The following is a 22,345-nucleotide window of genomic DNA, read 5'->3' as shown; positions in this document are numbered from 1 at the left end:
TGTGTACATAAATGCACATGTTGCAAAGTAAAATACATTTATTGTGAGCCAAAGTTTTTAAAAGACCACTACAATAAAACATACTGGGTTATAAATTTTAAAACGAAGTAGCAATGGGTCTAATTCATTAGAAGCAATGGGTGTATTCAGCATGCCCACCCTCTGGGAGCCTGGTCATAAATCAGACCTCTGCAGAAAAAGAGGACAGCTCTGTCAGCTTCTCCTCCATATTGCTGCTGGCTTTGACTTGAATGTAGACTAGAGATGACTATTCATCAGCTATCAGATGAGATTCAGCTGAGAAATGAGATTGCGGCTTTCACACCATACTGGCAGGGCCCAGTATGAAGAATGTCTCCCAACACGAGAATAGCCCTTACGGATAGAAGTTATAGGAAAGCAAGATGAACTTTTAAATTATTAATGCTGCCCAGAATAGAATGGGTTGCCTTAGGAGAGTTTTCCCAAAGAGCTGGAGGATCTTTGATGGTAGAAATTTAGGCATCTAATGGGATTAAAATAGACTACCTCAAATTGAGGTTATCTTGCAACCCCTGAAATTTGATGACTTTAATCAAATGTAGTGAAAAACATTTGAAATAGTAGAGCCATCTCTTACCTGACCAAACTAATTTCATGCTGAACACTGTTTTAACATTTCTGTGAGAATCCTTTTTAAAACTACCATTTTGGTGGGGAGGGTAGGATACACATTCTGAAGACCACTAAATATTAATTCTCAAGTTATAAAAAATTACATACTTTATTTGCTCTTTAGAACACTTCCACATCTATTCACAGTTTCTTTGATTAGGAAAACCTTTGGTCCTGGTTGGATTCAATTCATTATCCATCATCCTAATCCACATCCATTTTCCATTATTCCTAATGTAAACTACGATGGCCTAGTAACTAGAAAACCTGTTTTCTTCCACCTGGGCATATTCTTTCAGCAACCACGGGGCCGAGCGCCCCCTGCAGCCGGAAACCTAAAGGAAACGGCATCCTCCAGACGTAGCAACGGTTTCTATGTACAGCGCGGCTAGAGAGCGCGGCGGGGTCAGGGACTGGCCGGGAGACGGGAGACCTACAGCCAACCCACAACGGTCAGGCAGCACTTTAGGACCCTCTGAAATTGCTCGCCACCCCCCGGCTTTAGTCACCAGGACTGGCTACTGCCCCAGCGGACTCCGGGAACCCCTTGTTGCTGCCCCGCCTCGACATCCGCCACCGTTAGCGAGAAACAAAAAGTCCCCCGTTTGTTTCCTCCAAGAGAGATGTTCATCCAACACCGCGCTCCCTCACTCGAATCTCGGGGTCGGCCTTTCACCCCGGCTTCCGCAGGGAGGGGCAGCGATGGGGAGAAACGCAGTTTATTCGCAGCCGCCGAGTACTCACCTTGGCTCCAAGACCCCGAGCGGTAAGAAGCACCCGGCCGCGGCTCACCTCCTCCGCGGCGCCCAGTGCAGGAGGGCGTAGAGCCCGCGGGGGCACGAACGAGCTGACTCCCGGGGGCAGGGCTTAGGGCCTCTGCGGTATGATTGGCTAGTCCTCAACCTGCCACCCCGCTGATTGGCCGTACAGCCCCAGCTTCCCTCTGACAGATGACCATTACGGGATAAGTAGGGGTGGAAAAGTGCGTGTCCCCTTTCTTCTCCTTTGCATTTTAATCCATTTTGCATTGACGTAAAATGCTGTTACTGTTCTGGATCGCTGTACTCCCGCTAGGTAAACTGGCAACTATTTCTACTTATAGAAACAATGAAACATTCATGATATCTACATCGCAACCTAGATTTACTTCTTCCCCTATAAACGAGAGCAAATGAAAGATTCCATCTTCCTTTTTATGCATTCAACATTTTCTGAGCGCTGATAATGAGTCAGGCACTGTACCGGGCGCTGGGATACAAGGCGAGTAAGACATAATACAATTCAGATGAATAAAACAGTACAGACCATTTGTTCATTTGTGGGGAAATGCATTTCAGCTTTATAATTTCAGACTAATTAGAATAGAAAACAAAGCCCCTAACACAGTACCTGACACATAACAGGAGTTCAATAAGTGTATTTCTCTTTCCTCTTTGCACTTAAATTAGACCTACAATCTATTAGCAGGCACCTATAGTGGCAAATATTCTAATGCTCAAATTACGACTAATTATATTATTTCCTTTGCCAGTGCTAGAGAATGTTGAACTTGCATATTTACAGTCACAGATACAAACTTTAGAGTAATCTTTAGGCTGCTTTACTAAACTCTTTTTACGGGGCAAACGTCATACAATTAGGTCTTAAGTCTAAAACCCTCAGCCTACCGTAATTTAACATCATTTTACTTCCAGCATAGGAAGAAATCCTTCACTATTTAGGGAAGTGGTTGTAATTCCACGTTTTTTCCCATTCACACTTTTCTTTCTGGTTATCATTATGAACATTAATATTTATGCTGAATAAACAAGTAGGATAAAAAGCAACTTCTGATAATTCAATGTCAAGTGTAGCCGACACCATTATTATTAGCCTGAACTATTACAGGTAGCCCTAACTGGCTTCCCCTTGTCACCTATCCCTGTATTGTCCATTCTCACAGAACAGCCTGAGTAATCTTTCAAGTTTTAAACCTGTCACTCTCCTGCTTACTCCCATCGCAAGGCCCCAAGTGAGCTGGCCTCTGCCTATCTTAAAGTTTGAGTCACAGGGATTATTCTGAAGTGCAAATAAGGCAAGCCTATTTTCTACCCAGAGCCTTTACACTGTTTTCCTCTACTTCAGGAATGCTCCATTCCCCTGTCCTACTGTGGCAGGTTCCCTCTTAACCTTCAGCTCAAGTAGTCACTCCCTCTTGACTAATTTTCTACACACAACTTATTCTAGGAGGGGTGGGGATATGCATGTATTTGTGTATGTGAAGAGGCACCTTGTTTTTACATCTTCCCAGTTTACAGTTTCTCACCTTTCATGATGTTTTATTCTTAAGATTGGTTATTTGATTTCATCTATTTTTGAAACTTTCTTAACCTCTATCTCTGAAGATAGTTTGAGTGTCTCAAAGCACTGTACTGACGATCATTCATTCTTCCACTTTGAAAATGAAGCTGAACTTTAAACAAATGAAGTGAACCGGCTATTTATTGAATAGCAGGGCTAGATCTGAACAAATTTCTATGCTTTGCTCATGGACTTGCAAGTCCATAGTCATTGGTAAGAAGTTTACTAAGAAATAACGTATATGTTAACTTTAAGCTCAGATTTAATGATTTTTGTATTTAGCAAACACTATTCAAAAGTCTTTTTAAAGCAATTTTATATCTATTCTACTATTTTTACTTAAAACTGTTCAGGTAGGCAAGAGGTAAAACTACTTCCATTTTACAGATGACGGGGAAACAGCTAAGTGAATGACTGAAATTGTAGTCTTGAGTTCCAGTGATAATTCTTTTTCCATTAAACCACTGTCTAGTTAACCAAATAACAATATCAATAAACTACTGATATGCAGAGGACCTATGATGAAATTAGACAGGTGTGAGCAACATTATCCAATGTGCTGGGGCCTGTTTAGAGGGCTATCATAAAAGATATATTTATTGGTACTATTTTGTCTAAGAAGGACAAGATCAAGAAGAATGTAGCAGAATTTAAAAATGAAAGCCACAGCTAAAGGAAAACCGGGACCAAGAGAACACTTTTTAAGAATTTGAGCATGGTAGTACTTTATACAGCATGTAATAAATTTATAGAACTTAGTATTCAAGGATGGTAGTAGAAATACAGGTTTTTAAAAAAAATAGCATACTGTTTTTGAATGTCAGAGACACAACAGCTACTAATAAAGCTGGAATATATGTAACCTTCAAAACAAATTAGGGAGGCCAACATGTCATTCCATAATGATGGAAACCTGGAACAGATGGAGTATCTGAATATCCATAACCCTAAGATCAAGGCAAAAGTTTTAAACATTTATCCAATAATTCAGTGTGTATCCTGAAAACAGAATTTTATATGTTAATGAACAATTATACCTGAGAAACTGGCCCAGCCTTAATAGTCTGCCTTACTCACTTTACTTGGGCTTGATTTTGCCTTATAGAAAACAACCATTACAGTTTTTCTTCCTTGCCCAAGATTTTAAAAATAATCCAGCATTATATAAAATACAAAAACGACTATGCCAACTAACGAATGAAAAGCACAACTCAAAAAATGTATGTACACTGACAGTGCACTGGTATAATCTATACAAAATGATGTTGAAGTTAACAGTTGGTGACAAAAAACAATGATTTCCAAGGAACTTAACTTAATCAGACCTGAAGAGGGCCCTAAAAACTCAATTTTAACAAGGGTCCCAGATGATTCTAGTTTTTGCTTAAAAGGGTGGTTAAGGGAAGCACTTTTAACCTTCACTGTGTCAGATTACATACACAATAAAATTAAATTATAAATCATGTAGTTGAAGAAAAAATAATTTCTTTATATAAACTATTGATGCCTAAATACAATATGAAATCATGTGCATACAGTTGCATTCATTAAGTACACCAATCAAAAGCTACACATTAACAGTAAACGCAAATGCAAACGAAGATATTCTTCTGAATTCCATATTTCATCGAGCATCAAAAACCACCACTGTATTAAATGACATTAAGGACAAAAAAGTATTTTAAAATTATATAAAATATTTAACACTTCCAAATCACTTTCTCTTTGTAATAAGCTAGTTTATTTAATCTAAAACCCACAGAAAGAATGGAATTCACTAGTTACTATGACAGTTGGGTATGAAATAAGAAAAAACTATTTGCATTTTTATTAGTTCCCTTTCCATTATACAAAGACCAACACACCAAAAAACACTATAGCAATGTTAAAGGTGGTAAGTTATTAATTTAAAAAATATTGTTAGTAAACCTTAGTCTTTTTGGCTAATGTGAATACTCACTTTTTCTATTTGGTAGCATACATACACACTATTTGTATTTTTCCTTGCATAGTTTATCCATAAACGCAAGCTCAAGAATGAGTACTTAATTACATAATCCCTGAAAATAGACTTATGAGAACCAAAATAAACTAGTATTAAGATTATTTAGTATACACCTATACACTGACATATTAGTCCATGAAAATGCTAATCATACCTTTTTTTTTTAAGTAATCCAAAAGTTATAACCATTTTTATCAGAAACTAGTCTTTCACTATCAACCCGGGCATTATTCTTCATTTCCTCCTACTTCATATTTAGAAAGCATAGTTAAAAGGATACATCTTTTAGTCCTTTTCTTGTACATTATTCTATATCCACATTCTCTGCATCTGATTGGATCCCTGGATTTTATTTCATTTTCTGTGTGACATTCTAGAAAAGAAAACATGGTTATTCAATGTCTAAAAGGAAAATATTACATACAAGCAAATTATCTTAGCCATATTTTTTTGCCCAAAGCACTACAATATACTCAATCTCGAGGGTATTTTTTTATTAATAATATATTAAAAGGGAAAGAAAAGAGTTGTGGGCAACGCATTTTTTCTACGATGTAAAAATGAAAATAAGAGGATTTTTTAATAGTTGCCAATGTGTTCTGCTTTATAACATCAACGGTGACTGACTCATTTAAGACAAAGGTAAATGTGATAATTTAAAAAAAATAAGTAAAATACTCTTATGTAAGTGCTACTCTTACCTCCACATATATATATCATTGGCTGCTGCTTTGGGGGCTGAACGTCCTTCTGGGTGTCCATTATTAGGCTCTGAAATCACAGACTCCAATACTGAATATCTCAAAACGGGCTCCTAACAAATTCAACCAGCCCTCATTTTTCTCAGGCAAAGCTAAAAGGGTCCCAACTGCCATCTGTACTTTTTCAAACCCTACTGGTAGGCTTAAAACAGTGGGTGGGGGGAGAATTACAACATGTTGCGCACTTACACCGAAACTGGACACAGTAAAATATTTTACGCATGTTATTTCATTACAATCTTTACAACAATCCTAGAAAGTATTACTCTTATTTTAGACATGAAGAAGCCGAGGCTTCAGAGAATTTGCGCAGGATTCTTCAACTGTTAAGAGGCAGAGGGATTCAGATCTGACTGTAAAATTCGTGTTCCCATTTAACCATAGTTCTGTTTCTCCAGACTTTGGCAGAGAGTGGCCAAAAAGTTCTCTCTCAACAGGGGGACATGAGAACCGAAATAAGGGAAAAACACTTAAGTAACTCCCAATAGCTTAACAGCCAAACAAGGAAATGAGACAAAAAACAACAGCATTAAATCTTTTCCCAGCTTCTCCCAACTCTAACTCCACACCGGACCTTTTAAACCCCGAGTGTCTATTCAGTTTTGTTCCAGCTACCTACCCCAAGAGCCAACCCGCCAAATTCCCTACTCACACACCAGAACAAAACTACTCGCGCTTCCAGATTATGGCTGTCGCCGCGTCTCAACCAACTTCCGGCTCTAGCATATGACGCACGGTGGAGTCTCCGCCCCTTCCATCCCCGGTGTGCCCCAGGTACCCGGATTGCGCACGAGCAGTACAGCCGGGGCTTTTGTGTATTAGAACTGGAGAAAAGTCCTTGTTTCGTCCTCAATTATTTCCCTTTTTTCAGGAAAGCAAAGCATTCAAACAGTTCCTCAAGTTCAGGGAGGCTTGTTTATCTGACTAATGAAGGTAGTAGAAAACACTTCTCCAGGACGGCAGAGGGTTAGAAGGGAAACAAATGGCAAGTGCCCGAGGAATCCTAGGCTAACATCGAGGATCATGCAAGAAGTGATTCGACCACTGATTTAAACGTTGAAAGGCTGTCTTCAGATTAGGTTTTTCAAGTCGTTTGATATCTGTGCTGGGGAAGTGAGCACCCGGCCCTTACCCTGAGCATGATTTCATTATTGCTTTACGACCTTTCATACCTCTTGTCGTCCCAATTGCCCACTTATTTTACTCGTTTTAAAGCAAAGGTGGGCGTTAGGGGAGCTACAATTACTCTCACTTAAAACTAAGGGGTATTTATAGCCGTAGCTTTCCACTGTCCCTCCTTCTGTCCCTTGTATTCCTCCCTAGAAGAACAAAACGACCTGTCCCGTGGAGATGTGTTCTTTCGAAGATCAAAATTTCAGTGAGATTAGTATCAGCTGGGCTCACAACATTTACATTCGTTTGCTTCTTTCACAACAGGCATTTTACTTCTATCAGAAGGAGGGAGAGGAAAATGAGGTCATTAAAATCTAGAAAATAACAAAGTGTTAATAATTATTACAATTAAGGGGAGAAGCAGGTTTATTTTTCCCCAGGTGAAGCAGGTTTATTTCTCCCCAATATGCACAATGTCTTTGGTTTCTTAGTAAGCAGGCCAAACTGCTTTCCAGTGTTCCATCCAGCAACTTGAGAACTTTGAGCTTCACCTTTCACTTCCAGGAGTGCCAACTGGTTGCATCTCCACAAACTAGCTTGATAGATTTTAACTTTATCCCAGTCTTCCTAGATGCCAATTTTTAAATTTCCAGGGAAACGTGACAGAGTTTCCTGCTCTTTCTTCCAAAACAGGCTGACATAGAGCATAAATATTTTAACCATCAGCTCTCTTATAAAGTGCCTCTCCTCTCAACCAATGAGAAGTGTCCAATAGAACAATCAAAACAAGCTTTCCTACAAGAAATACTAGATTAAACCATTGTTATCATAAGAAAGATGATGTAGTGATCCAGAGAGTGTAACTTTAATCTTTGCAAACTGTCCTGGAGACTGACTCTCCAGTTGAGGTGTCAAGATGAAATCTGGCACATTACACAGTCTGTGGAGATTAGAATGGATCAAAACATGTAGAATATAAAGGGATCTTGGGGCCCTACAGAGGGGTAGGGTAATGACAAGTGATAGCAAGAAGATCCAGAATTTCAACAAGAGTTCATGTAAATGCTAGTTACCAATTCAACACCCTTTTTTCCCTATCCACAGCAACCCATAGTTTTAGGATAACTAGGAATGACCTTAAAGGGTAACAGCTAACTTTTCTAGAGCACTTACTATGTGCCGGACATCACTGCATTACCCCTCATGGTTATTTTTCCATCTTGGATACTAGTGTTTTTAACTCCTTATAGCCATGGAGATGCTGTTTGCCTTCTGAATCTCTGTTTTCCTTTTTTCTTGATCATATTCATTTAAGGATATCTGCATAGCTTGAATGTCATGGTGATTGGAAAAGTCTTCTATTATGTTTTGCAAGATGGTCCCCAAAAGAAACATTAAATCTTGTAGAACACAGGTAGGTTTTAGAATTCTGAGATCAGCAATGGGATAACACCCAATCCAGAAAGGAAAGCAAAAGGGCCAAAGACTGTGGTGGGTAAAGAATAAGAAAATATGGCTCACTGGCTTATTTTTGGTGTATGTGAGTAAAGCCAGGACAAGCCCATCTGACTAGGTGTCTTTTTGCCCATTTGGGGGTGGAAGGTGGTAAAATTTTTCTTTGAATTATAGAAGGGAGCTATAATATGCTCTTCTACTTTTCAGTTGTAATAAATATCCAAGGAAAAATAAATTAGGGAAAGAGAGGAAAGGGCAATGTTTAAATGGTGTTTGGGGACATGTGGATTATTTAACCATAGGCAAAATTCCCTACCCTGTTTACATTACAGTGGGACTGGGGAGCAGACATTAAAGAATAAGTAAATAATATGGTATATTAGAAGGTGATATATTATGTGAAGAAAATAAGCAGAAAAGCAGGATTGCCAGGGCTGGGTGGGGAAGGGCAAAATGACTACAACAGAGATTTGTTGAACTAGAGAAGGCACTACTCTATCTGGGGGTGTGCTGGAGGCTTCAGATAGGTGCTGTCTTAAGATTGTGTAATTCACCAATTCCTTAAGTCCTACAGGTTTCCTCAAATCTTAGAGTAAATTAATCTTATATTCTCCCAGCCTTGTACTATTCACTCCCTCACCCCCTGCTTCAGAGACTGATTCTGCCAACTGAATATGTGGAGTTCAGGTTCTTCTCCACCCCGACTCTCTTCCAGAACAATGCTGTGGCTTCCTAAGTCACTTCCTTGCAGTCAACCTCACCTCTCTTCCTTCTGTCCTCCATTCTACCACCAGAGTGGTCTTTCTAAAATGCTCTTGTCTGCCTAGAGGATAAACTTCATACTCTTAACATGTACCCCAAACTCTCCATGACTTGGCTTCTTCCCCTTCTCAAGGTTTTGCCCTTTTCCTCAAACAAGTCTTAGTTTTCAGCTACAACAAATTAGTTTCTCTAACGTGCCCAAGTGTTTCATTGTTCTCTTGCACATTTTGTTTTTAGATTGAGATCTGCTGTTTGCCTTTTAAACTACCACTTGTTCTTCAAACTCCACCTCAAGTCATGCTTTTAATGAAGTTAGCTCTGCCCCTTCTTCTCCCATAGAATTAGTTGATCCCTCTTTCCTTTGTGTGACTACTGCTCCTCTATTATAACACTAATACCAGTGAACCCCATAAGCGCGCAGAAAACGTGTTTTACTCATCTTTGTATTCCCAGTACTTAGCCAGTGATTGGTACATAGAGTTTAATCATTGTTAGTGATTGTGATTTGGGATGTATGGCATTTGGATGACTAAGGGGCATCCAGATGGAGAAATGTCCCGTCAGAGGAGAGCAGTGTTAGCTGCTCTTACTGGCTGAAAAGTAATAGCTGAAGCTCTGAATGAGAACTATGTAAGCACAGAAGAGAAAAGTAAGACAGGTGCTGAAGTAGGACGCCTCATCTAGGGAAGGGGCAGAGGAAAAGACCCAGAAAAAGGAGAGTGGGAAGAAGTTGCCAAGAGCTAAAGGATGGAGCCTGGCATATTAGGTGCCGTAAATAAAATAACACATCTATTTTTAGATGCCTTTATATGCCTAAAAACCAAGCACAATCCCGTCTAGAGATACGGTAACCAAGTTGGTCACCCTTTTCAGACTTTATGCGGTGTATGTCCATACTTCTAACCTAAAAGGCGTCATTTGGCTTTAACCTGCTTTTTTACACTTGATTATCTTGGGAAACATTTTCCAGTGAATATTCTCCTACATTTTAAGTGGCATTCCACAGTAGGACCTATTCGCATTTCTATACAATGCTTCCCAAAGTGAGACTGGGGAGAGGAAGAGCCTGTGAACCAAGGGCCAGGCGGCGCGTTGGGTGGGGGCAAGGCTGAGAAAGGGAGGCCAAGACCTCCAGGGCGAAGGCGACGACCGGGGCCTGCGGGGCGCGGGGCGGCCGGCGGGGGCGCCGCGGAGCCGGAGGAAGGGGCGGCGCGGGGCGGGGCGGCGCCGAGCGGTTGCTCAGGGCGGGCATTTCAAACCGAAGGAGGGAAACGCGGCGGCCCCACGCGCACGGGGCGTGCGGGTTGCCATAGCCGGGCCTCCCTGGGGGCGAAGACGGGGCTCCTCCCGGGAGCACAGCCGCGGCGGCCTCTCTCCCCTCCCGCCGCCCCGACGGTGCGGCCGCGCCCTGATCTGCAGGTGGACGGGAGCGGGGCCCAGGTGGGTGCCGGCCCCGCGCCCGTTTAGCTTGCCAGGTGCCAGGACTGGAGGCACCCAGAAGCCGTTCACTTCAACGCGCGCCGCGCCCCGGGTGACGCCCACCCAGCACCCTCGGCCTCTCGGTGGGTTTCTGGGCCCTGGGTCCCGGCGGCCGAGCCAGCCTGGCCTTGGGAAGGTCCGGGGCGAGCGGGCCGCACGACGCCCTGGTGAGACCGTTAGCCACCCGCCCTCTGAGAGCACCGCGGCGGACGGAGTACATGACCGCGCCGCGTTGACCGAGCATCTTCTGAAACCCGAATTTGGGAAGTTTCCTCAGTTCCACGACTAGCGGGAGGAAATGAGAAATTAAAATTACTCTTGTCTGGAAAGCCCGAAGGAAATTCAAAATGATTTAGGCCTTTCCAAGTTGTAGAAATAATCCCCACTGCGTGTACCTGATGTTCCCTTGAAATTTTAGCATTGTGTTGCTGCCCGTTTCAATTGTTAAAACTAAAATTTTCTTTTTAAGTGGTTTTACTTTGGCATGAATTTTAAAGGCAAAGTGAGAGATTTTCTTGTTTGGAAGCCTACGTAACTTTCACGTCTAAGAGCTCAAGATCTACTTATGGTAAGATTTTCCACTTTAACCAATGGAGGAAATTAGGTTTTAATAGAGTTTAAGTCATTCTCTGATTTGACAAGTGCTTTTTTATTGAATTATAATTGACATACAATATTATATGAGTTTCAGGTGTGCAAATAGTGACTTGATATTTTTTAAAATTAGAAAATGATCACCCACATAGTTCTACTTACCACCTGTTACAATACATAATTATTACAAGATCATGGACTATATTCCAATACTTATTTTATGAGAGATAGTTTATATCTTAAAACCCTTCACCTATTTTGTCCATCCTTTATCCCCCTTTCCTTTGCCATTCACCACTTTTTTCCCCCATATTTAGAGTTTGTTTCTGTTTGGTCATTTGTTTTGTTCCTTAGATTCCACATATAAGTGAAATCATATGGTATTTGTCTTTCTCTGACTAATTCCATTTAGCATAGTACCCTCTAGGTCCATCCATGTTGTCATGAGTGGCAAGATTTCATACTTTTTATGGCTGAGAAATATTCCATTATATACATGTACTTTGTCTTCTTTATCCATTCATCTATTGATGGACACTTAGATTGCTTCCATATCTTAGTTATTGTAAATAATGCTGCAATGAACATAGAGGTACATGCATCTTTTCCAATCAGTGTTTTCATTTTCCTTAAATAAATACCCAGAAGTGGAATTGCTGCATCATGTGATAGTTCTATTTTTAATTTTTTGAGGGACCTCCCTACTGTTTTCTGTAGTGGCTGCACCAGTTTACATTCCCACCAATAGTACTTGAAGATTCCCTTTTCTCCACATCTTCGCCTTTTTTTTTTTTAAGAGCACTATAAAGATAAGTGTTCTCAACCCTTTATCAGGAACCTGGTTTTCAAGGAGGCTTGTAGATTAATCAGTGAACTTTTGAATCAGTAAAATTATATATATGTATGGTCATTCCATGATATTGCATGAATAATTTTGAATAATTAAAAAATTAAGTTTCAAAGAATCGAGTTTGACCCCAATTTCTTGGGGTAGTAGATAAACATAATGACAGCAAGAAAGCATGCTGGGTCAGCTTTCTATGTGTAGATGAACAGAAGAAAATTAGCAACTTTTTTGTATGTTTATAACAAGTGGCCTGTTGTTTTTAGGGGATAGAGGACGGTATCTGCATCCCCACTTCTAACAATTTGCTTTTCCCAAAATATCGCATGATGAGACATCTAGTGGTGAAGTAGCAGAATAGTTATATTTGTTTTAACTTTAAAAAAGGCTGCCTTGACTTAATTTTACCAAATAACGGAGTGAAAACTGTTACTGAATAGAATGATTCTAAGAGAGGGAGAAACATTCATGGGTGGAGGTGTAATGTGAAAACTCATCATATCATATTAACTCAAATTTTGAAATCAAAAAAATGTTTTAAAATCTAATACAAATTATAGAAAGCGGAGTTTGATAATCTTGCTTGATAAACATGTACAGAAGACAGCAGTAATTCTCACAATCTGAAGGAATCTAGAAGAGAACATGTGTGATATTTACCAGGATGGAATATAGGTTTAAAGTTGGAAAAACAAGTAATAATGATCTTCTAATGATGATTATACCAGAGAGAAACTATTTCATTTTGTAGACTAGGAATTTATTTTTTTAAAGAGCTTATTTATGCATATATTTAACTGATATAACTTGTGTGTAAATATACTACTTTATATAGTCAATTAAAATATATCATCATGGGATCTTTTAATAGAGAAGAATTGTGCATTTAGTCTGGAGAAAACTTTGAAACAATGACAGTTTTCTTATCCTTTGAATAATCTGGAGAAATGTCAGAAATTACAGTAACTTTCTTCTCTCATATTTCTTTAAGTATTAAGTTTCTAAAAAGAAGGAATGTGATGATACTGTTAAAAAGGTTAAGAAGTAAAGTCTTTCCTGTCATTCCTTACAAATACAGTTGCTGAGAAATATTTCATCTTTATGTAATTGAATTCTCTTTTTGCAATTCCAAGAATTTTATAAAGGGTGAGTTTCCCACAAACAGTTGCCTATATCTGTGGATTCAAGCCTCTAACCGGACCTTATGTCTCAAAATATTAGATGACACATGAATGAGTATAACATGCCAAACGGGAAATGGCACTATATCTGTGGTTCATTTTGGTTAGTTCAAGAAGAATACGTTAGTAATTAATCATTGAGCCAAAGAGTCTTTGCAAAGGTATAAGTTTGGGAATCTGGACCTTTTGAATGGTCATGGGGATTGGATTTCTGAGACATACCTATGTTACAAAGTGTGAATACATGATCGTGGAGTTGCTTAGCCATTGCAGTTAAATCTAGTACAGCACTCATTGACACTCATTTGCAAAGACACGTTTAAAAATTAGTATATATATTTTTTAAGCATGTTTTTTAATACCCCAGAACTTTGCAGGGAGATACCCAACTGACTAGATGTAGGCTACCACAAATAAGCTAAAATATTAAAACTAAAATTATCTATTTTAGGTGCTGTTAAAAATCATAAAGTAATAAAATCATCTTAAAGTGATACTGCCAAATTTTTTTCTCAAGTGTACTGTAAAAATATTTGTGCATGGTACTTAGAGTATGCTTGGCCAAATAATCTGTGAATATTTATAACCTGAAAGTTTTGGCTTTTATGATGTCAAAGTTGTTTTAAGTAAGATACATATGAGTAGATACTCATTAAACTTGTGCTTAAATAAGATATATAATATATGAGTATTTATTAGATTTGTTTTTTTACTGCCATAAAATTCTCCATTATTATTACTTGTATTCATAACAAATAATGTATTTTGGTGTAAGCTTCCAGGCTACTCATTTCAAAAGGAGAATAAACTCTGTTTTCACTTTGTAGAAACAGAGATTTTGAAGATGTCAGAAAGACATTCAGGTCAAGGTCACTCTGGAGCAGGAAATGAGGTGGACTCTCCTACTATCAGTTTCAAGTACTCCAGCTTCAGAGGTTTTTGTTCCACATCGTCATTTCAAGATAGTGGCTACAGTGAGACGTTAAAATCTTGCAGCTTTGATAATACAGATAAAGAATTTTTTGGAAAGAAAGAAAAAGACCCCACATTAATCCATGAGAATCCTGAACCCTCAAGTCTGGGCTTAATACATCCTGTAGTGTCTCCCACTCAAGAAAAGAGGATTGTCTTCCCCAAAAAGGAAAAAGATAAAACCCCAGAACTTTGTGAAACTCCTAAAGTCACTGGAAAAAAGTTTTTACTGCGCAGAAGGTTGGACATATCTTTCTCTCTTCTAAAGGGGGATCTTGAATCACAAAAGAGTTCTCTAGAAAATAATAAAAGCCAAGTTCTCAACTTACAAAAAAATATTCCAAGTGGTGCCTCATGTTTTCCAAGACAAAATAATTTTAGTCCTTTAGTTTCTAGTACTTTGAAAACAGAAGAATCAACTTCCAGTAGTCAAAAATTTAGACTCAATTTTTCTCAACAAAAGGCTTCCACAATTGATGATTCCAAAGATGACTGCAGCCTGTTTGAGGTTGAATGCATATCCCCAATTCAGGGGGATAGTTTTAAAGACTCTATCACATTTGATCTCACTGACAGCAGTCTGTGTGTTAACGATGAGAATATGTATCCTGAACTTCTGCGCTCCTCTGTTAGTGGAACAACATGTGAAACAGATGAGGACATATTTGTGACCCCAGTAAGTAATCTTGTGGCAAACATTAAATTTAAAGCAAGTCAAAGGTTTTCTCCTTCAATTGAAGTGAGAGGTTGTATTTCAACACCTGAAGACAGTGGTTTTAACTCACTTTGCTTGGATAAATCAGAAGAGTCCTCATCTGACCAGGAGGGTTCTTTTCAAGAACTACAGAAACACAAAGGAACTCTCAAAGTGGGGGACAAAAAGTCAAGGCGTCTTGGAAGGTTGAGAAGACTGTCTACCCTTCGGGAGCAAGGCTCACAATCTGAGACAGAAGAGGAAAAGCAGATCCACTCTGGTTCTGAAACAACACCAGCAGCTGCTTCAGACATTTCAGAGAGTCAGCCAAGCAGTGATGATAAGAGTGGGAACTTGATTTTAAGCTTTGAAAATTTATCAAAGACCCCAGCCTTGCAATTAATGCATGAGCTCTTTTTGAAGAACAAAAGGAAAAGATTCCAGCAAAATGCGTCACGCGAATTCTCAGAAGAAAGGGATGGGGGGAAAATAGCTGTACTACAGTATGTACTTGCAGGACTGATTGGTAAGAAAATGGGTCTAGAAAAATTGGACATCTTAACAGAATTAAAATACAGAAATTTAAGGCATGTTCTTGCTATGGTTTTAGATTCCTTGACTGCAGAAAGCCTATGCAGGTAAGAAATAATCTTTTTCCTAAATAAAACTGCCTTTTATCACTTTTTTTAGTTGGAAAACTTTTCCATGAGTTGAATAATCATCCTGTTTTTTTTTATTATTATCTCTGTCTTTGGTTGTCTAACACTTCATCAAGGGTAGTTTAGTGAACTTCAATAGAGCTTACTAGCTTAGTTCCTTCTATTTAAAAGCTTGCTTTAGAAACAACAATATAGTCTTCTGGATGAAGTCATGTCACTGTCATTTGGGAAGAGAGTTTCTATAAGTTGAATTTTAAATTCTCAAGATGGCAAGCTTTATTACACAAAAATTGTATGAAAGCACTTGGTCATAAATAATGTAAAGCATTATGTTGACTAATAAATGACAACATATGAAAGATACCATTTAGTTATTTAAATTCTAGAGTCCAAGAACAATAGTTAGCTTTCATTTTAGGTTTGGTCTTTCCAGAGACCAAGGGAATATGGATTATTTCATTTTTATTATTAACACAACAATGGAGGTTACTTTTGGGAATTTCAGGGAATTAGAAACTGAAGAATTTGTGTGAATAGAGATTTCAGTATTTTGAGTGCTGCTACATAATCAAAGAGACACTAAGTCAGACATTTAGGAGTTTCAAAGGTGGAAAGTAGGGTTTCAAAGACAAAAGTGAGACTGTGTTTATACTGGCAATTCTGGGGGAGTTACTGGACTTACGGAAGACAAGACCCTTGGGAATGCCGTGACCAGGAACGAGGGGAGCCATGTGGAAAAGGATTTCTGCAAGGTGATGGCTGGTGGAGGACATGCAGGAGAGTTAGTGAACCTCTTCTTCCACAGGGATATGTCAAGAGTTTGGTTCATAGAGTCTTTGCTGTTTTATGGCCATTACGTCTATTAAAGCTCTTCTTCAACTTTCTCAGATAAATTACTTATATGCTATTGTAGAGAATTGTTGAATCTCGTATCTGAAAGTCTTCTGAGATATCTAGTCTAGTCACGTATTTTCAGTGAGGAAACTAAACTCGCAGAGAAGTTAAGTGACCTGCCAACAGTCACTCAAGGAGATAGGTAGGAATAAATTCAGGTGTACAGTGAGCCCTCTGATTTCTAATCCAGTATTTTCCAAAAACTCTTATTAAGCCTTAAAGCCTTTCCAAATAGGCTTGATTGGGAATGTATTTGATGTGACCCAAATAGGACAATAATTGTCCTATTTGGGCATGTACCTTTAAGAAATGTTCAAATGTATGTATATGTATGTACCTTTAAGAAATGTTCAAATGAGGTAGATTGTTTTAAAAATTAAGGAGATGGCTGAGATATAGGAATTTTATTTTTGTATGCTGGAGTATTTGGATACAGACCAGTTAAAATAAAAACTTTGGTAATACTTTTGGGTGCTCGCCTGTGGGAACAGTTCATCTTCAGTCATCTTTCAATAATTACCTCTTCTACCCAGCCCTCCAAATTATATTTGTACTGGAGAATGCATGTGTAAGGTTGACAGTGTTTATTCTTGGTAATGTGAGAGATTGGGATCAGTTGATATAGCTGTGGCAAACACCCATTTATATAATTCATTTCTTCCCCATTAATGGGTGACTTTCTCCATCAATCTCATTAAAGACACACGTCTTGTCTTAGGGAGAGGCAGTAGCAACTGAAGTAGCCGTGGGGGCTGGAAGAATCAGTATTACCTGGGGCCCTTCATAGGTGACTTTTTTTCCCGCCCAACTGTTCTTACTCCCTTTGAGTGATAAGTTAGAGTAACAAAAAAAGACTAGATTAACAGTTGAAGGATGACTTTTTCTTTGTCAAAGTTATTGGTAAATAAGCAATCACTGTACATTTTTCTTTAACTGCTTCATTCTCATAAACTTAGGCTTATAAAATAGGAACTTTGTAGCCCTACCCGTAATATTTATTATTTAGCACTTAGTACTTCCAGTGAAGGACTGATGGTTCTTATGTTTGTTTAATCAAAGTGACAGATTTGTTAAGTACATTAATAGGGGAAATTGATAGAAACCTTTTGTGCTATAGATGATAATTATTTGCTGTATGTCAGTTCCAAATTTTTAATTTTAGTGACATATTTGAAGTTAAATTCTCTTAACTAGTTTCCCAATGGACTCAAATTGGCTTAATAATGAAACTCTTTTTTTCCTTTAACCATGTAAAAATAATAATCTATTAATATAATGCTGGCATATGTTTAGTATTTTAATAAGAATTCTTTAATATGGTGAAATGATGTGAAACAATGATGTATATCTTGTAAGCCATTTTAATGTAAATTTTAAGTTTGAATTTATTTTCCAAAACTCTGTAAAACAAGTTTTTCCTATTACTTGCCGTATGCGAAAAATGTTAAGCTTGTGCAACATATGCAACATAAGGACTGATCTTTTTGTTATAGTGTTTGGAAAGTGAGCAGAAATTGGCGTGAAATTATTGTTCAAGATAAAAAAGCAAATCAGAGGAGGAAATTTTACATTGCACAACTGAAAACAGAATCTGAGGTAATGTTTATAATAGTTTCTAAAATGGATTTGTATTGATATCTAATAATCCCATATTGTTGGGCAACCTAATTTGGTTTTCCTTCTATCTTTAATCTTTCCCATTTAGCATTTACTCACACACTCTTTATTTTTCCCAAAGTCCATCTGTATCCAGTCAGTAAGTAGAGTATAATAGAGCATCAAGATGATCTTGTTAGGTTTTGTCGTCATTTAAGTAGATGTGCTGTTAGCAATATTTGAATAACAATGATATGCTGGATTGTAGTCATCACTAGATATCTTTATATATAATTTTCTGTCCAGTCTTTGCATGGATATTACATGCCAGTTGCGCAGATTACGATGGTGAACATTTCTGAACATGGTCCCTGCTTTCTTGGAGCTCATACCCTGTTGGTGATGCAGGTAAATAGGTGATTACAATGCACGTGTGTTAGGGGACACTCAGAATTAGTTTGCTCCTGACTACTTACTGCAGCTGCTGGCCCTGGGAGCTTAAAATAGTAAAGATACTGCCTTCCTAACTTCTTTTTCAGAATTCTGCCCTACAGGCTGAGGACAGACTTAAAAAACACGTTTTAACCAACCACCTATTAATATTAAACTTCAGTTTAGCTCCACACACTCCTTATATCCTGTAAGGAAGAAACATGTGGTTGTGTTTAACAACAACACTTCAGGTAGTTCTAGATAAAATATTCTGCTTTCATTTCCTGGCCACAACTTTTTTTTTTGAACTTGGTTTCTAAAGGACTATAGTTGTTTTCCTTCTTTGAACTGTTTTCTTATTTTGGTTTGTTTTAAATTTTTTTTTTCCTAAGTAAAACAAGTACATGCTTACAAAAGTAAAATTGGACTATGAGGCTTGTAGTAAACACACATTTTCCTGCCCTATCCCTGCCTAATCTGATTCATGCCTCATCAAGGCAATCACCCTCCACTCCTTAGTTGTTCCTTCTGATATTTAGTTCCATGTTTCTAAATAGCATGCCTTTACTACTCTTTATTGACTTTTTTTCCTCAAGAGATATTAAGTTTGTTCTCTAGCCTCTCACCACTATTACCAGGACCTGTCTACCTACTTGTCTCTCTGAATTCCTTTTTTATGAATATAACCACATCATCATTTGGGAATGAGCAGAATAGGTGCTGACTTATTAAGACTATGTTGAGAAGACTATGACTTTCTGACAGCTGTAACATGTAGTACACTATGATTATACTTTTTTTCTGAAATAACTTTTTTTTCCAGAGTTAATAATTGCCCAGTTTCTTTCTCTTTTTTGCTTAGTGTTTCTCTATACAGATCCCTGATTCATCTCCTATTATCTACCAGAACTGGAAATCTCCTCTGTGTAAGTCCAAGCAACTCAGGTATTCTACCAGTTACTTCTTTTCCTCAGAGACATCTTCCTAGTGCTCTTTGCCCTCCTATTCTGACATGGACTTACTGCTTTCTGCCTGACTATCCTAATGTATATCATTAACCAAAAGAGAAAATTATGAAACAAAGTCATTTGATGGTTTTCCTCCCCTTTGTATAACCCCACTGAAAGCCACTTACATGTGAAAATTCGAAGGCACACACCAGCTGTGTGTACTAGGATTTCAGTTTTATCTGTTCGCTTTGCAGCAATGAGAATGAGCATTAGAATTGGGATACTACACCTTTTCCACTGAATTTCTCGATTTATTACATTCTTCACTTTTCTAATAATCATGGAAATAAACAACCATCTAGTGACTCTACCCTCCTCACATTGAAATACTATCTGGTATAACATAATGATGACTAGGTTTGAAAATTGTTGGCGTTAACAAACATGTACCTCTGTTTACTGTTTTGCCTCTTATTGTTCAGAGGTAGTAGCACACATTTTATGCTCCAGGCAGACAGGGATAAGACCGTTTCATTCACTTGGCACTTTTAGGTGTTCTGCAAATATTTGTTAAATGAATGAATGTTTCTTCTGTGGCTGAAATTTGCTTCAACAACATATCTGTATTCATTTTTTTGGTGGATGCATAATCTGTCTGTAACTGACTGCATCAAAATTCATCGAAATTTTAGTGTGCGCTTTTGTCATGTGCTTGTGGCCTAGGCTGCAAATCATGTAATATAAAAGATGTACTGAGTCCTTGAAAAAGTTCAACTCTATTTATTCTTGCTTCTGAATACATTGAGAATTTTAATTTCTGAATACATCCGCTACACTTATGCGTATGTTGTTAAAATGTTAATCTTAGAATTTTTCATAACCAACTAACATTATTTCCTGTCCTTATCCTACTGTAATTTCTTATGTTTTAACTCTCTCCACTGTTAGGAGCAAATTATGGCAAAGAGAGACTATCAAGGGAGAGAAAAATAGAGACACATGAGGAAATTACCCTTAGTACATTTTATTTTGATGATTGATTAAGAGTGCCAACTAGTTAAAAAAAAAAGAAAGAACACTGTATTTTTCTATTACTAACCTAACAGAAGGCTCTAAGAATTACTTATTGAAAATATTTTTTTGGCTGGATAGTTGAGTAATGTGGAAATCTAGTTCAGATAAGAGATACTTTTTTTCTCCTTTTAAAATATCAGAGCTATTTAAAACATAAGTGTAAAAATGAATCAAGTATTTACAAGTATTGCAAAAAACAACCAAACAAGTTGGATTTCCTGGTCTAACCAGGCCCATTTTTCTTCGGACATGTGGCTAAGGTAAGAAACCCTCAAAGAATTCCATGATATCCCGTAGCAAACTTTAGGAAGATTCACCTCTTCTTAGATTTTGGGTTAAAACAGGGGTTGTCAAACTCTTGTCTGTGGGCCCAGTCTGGTCTACCACCTATGTTTTTAAAGTAAGTTTCATGGGAATGCAGTCCTGCTCTTCAATTTACGTATCTTTACAGCTGCTTTTGACAGTTTAGCAGCTGTGATCATCTGGCCTACACAGTGTAAAATATATACTATCTGGTCCTTTTCACGAAAAGTTTGCTGACCCCACAGCTTACACAAAAAAATAATTAATCATGGAAACTTAAAGCTAGCATTTATTATTTTAATTTTTTTATATTTCTTTGACTTTTAAATGTTAGATGACATAATTTTTTTTCTAAAATGGAATACTTTAGGGAGAAAATTCTAGTGAGTGTGAAATCACTGCTGAGCATTTAAATATATGTACATCAGAGAGCTGTCCTGGAACTTCTGATATTATAGTATTGACCCCTCTTATCTTTTGCCACAGGGGACTATATTAAATGTTGAGGATGCTGCCACTCGGCTCCATCTTTTAAATCGATCAGCCTTAAGATCTGTACAAGCTCAGGCTAGAACACCAGGTTTTCAGAAAGAACAAGTTTCAACATTTTCTCCTTGGGGAGAAGTTTTGACACCTATAGCAAGCTCTTCTGTTACTCACTTACATAGTAAACAGGAAGAATATGTTAAGGTGAGTATTTACCATAAGTTATTAGAAATAAATATTTATGGACTTTGAAATAAAGCAATTCTCTATATGATACTGGAAGATTTAGTGTGTATGCTTTCACTGCAGGTTGCCAAAACACTTTTTATTGATGAAGCTTTAAAACCTTGCCCAAGGTGCCAATCCCCTGCTAAGTACCAGCCATATAAGAAAAGGGGACTTTGTAGCCGCACAGCCTGTGGTTTTGACTTTTGTGTGTTATGTTTATGTGCTTATCATGGGTCTGAAGAATGTAGTAGAGGAGCAGCAAAGCCAAGGAATAGAAAAGATGCTCTTCCAGGAAGTGCCAGGAGTAAGCAGAATTTAAAACGCCTCTAAAGAGACTTTAAGTATAAAAGAAGCATTCCCTCTAAGTAACATTTTTTTGTCTGACTTAAAATTATGAATATTTTGAAAGCATGCAGATTTTCCCATTAATGACAGATGATGATTTATTTCCTATTTTGTAAATATAATCCATGTCATTGTATGTTTTCTTTAAAGTGGTGAGTTTTGAAAATATTTTACTATGTCATTTTTACCCATTTTAATAACTTAGTGTTTTTAAATAAAGAATTTTCAATGTTTTATATATATATGTATTTAACTGTTTCATGTAACATTTAAAAATTGTGCATTTCATCACTATGTGTTGAAATGTTCTTTCAGTCACTTTTTAAAAAGTTTCCAAATAATATTGAAATTTTGAATTTGGGTCAGATGGCCTTATAAATTCAGAAAATGAGTATTTGACTGAAATGAAATACAAATAAAATGTTTTCAGAAGTTCTATTGAATTCTATAATTTCAATCTTTCTTTAGGTTAGTGAGTGTCATATTTGGGCAGATTTCTGGTTAAATGAAATTACTTAATATTG

At 37.7% G+C, this 22,345-nt stretch overlaps 3 protein-coding genes across 6 annotated transcripts in view; 1 reads left to right on the top strand and 2 right to left on the bottom strand.

Annotated features, from left to right (window-relative positions):
• SPAG1 (sperm associated antigen 1) overlaps nt 1-2,157 on the bottom strand; it is a 65,513-nt gene extending 63,356 nt beyond the window's left edge. Inside the window, exon 1 of one of the 2 annotated variants that reach the window (XR_012128336.1) lies at nt 1,399-2,157. The gene's annotated coding sequence lies outside the window, so the exon portion shown is untranslated. The remainder of the gene's footprint in view (nt 1-1,398) is intronic. The other variant, XM_073229892.1, reaches the window with a different exon arrangement.
• Nucleotides 2,158-4,462: 2,305 nt separating this feature from the next.
• Nucleotides 4,463-6,491, bottom strand: POLR2K (RNA polymerase II, I and III subunit K). Of its 3 annotated transcripts, none has more exons than XM_017655260.3 (4): nt 6,417-6,491; nt 5,701-5,770; nt 5,280-5,372; nt 4,463-4,641 (listed from the first exon to the last, which is right to left on the bottom strand). In XM_017655260.3, exons 2-4 carry the CDS (start codon nt 5,759-5,761, stop codon nt 4,619-4,621), a joined length of 177 nt encoding a protein of 58 aa, XP_017510749.1. In that variant the 5' UTR covers nt 5,762-5,770; nt 6,417-6,491; the 3' UTR covers nt 4,463-4,618. The 3 variants fall into 3 exon arrangements, with proteins under 3 accessions (XP_017510749.1, XP_036851336.1, XP_017510750.1); XM_036995441.2 differs by having other exon boundaries at nt 6,413-6,464; XM_017655261.3 differs by having other exon boundaries at nt 6,380-6,441.
• Nucleotides 6,492-10,362: 3,871 nt separating this feature from the next.
• On the top strand, nt 10,363-22,130 carry FBXO43 (F-box protein 43). The gene is given in 6 exon segments (XM_017655262.3): nt 10,363-11,069; nt 11,072-11,137; nt 14,016-15,492; nt 17,901-18,003; nt 21,249-21,452; nt 21,558-22,130. Coding segments are annotated over 6 exon segments (2,115 nt in total). The 5' UTR covers nt 10,363-11,053; the 3' UTR covers nt 21,807-22,130.
• The last annotated feature ends 215 nt before the right edge of the window (nt 22,131-22,345 follow it).

The sequence above is a fragment of the Manis javanica genome, chromosome 2 (genome assembly GCF_040802235.1).
Source record: "Manis javanica isolate MJ-LG chromosome 2, MJ_LKY, whole genome shotgun sequence".
Taxonomy (NCBI): domain Eukaryota; kingdom Metazoa; phylum Chordata; class Mammalia; order Pholidota; family Manidae; genus Manis; species Manis javanica.
The sequence above is the reverse complement of the archived record's forward strand: the minus strand, read 5'-3'. Positions and strand labels throughout refer to the sequence as shown.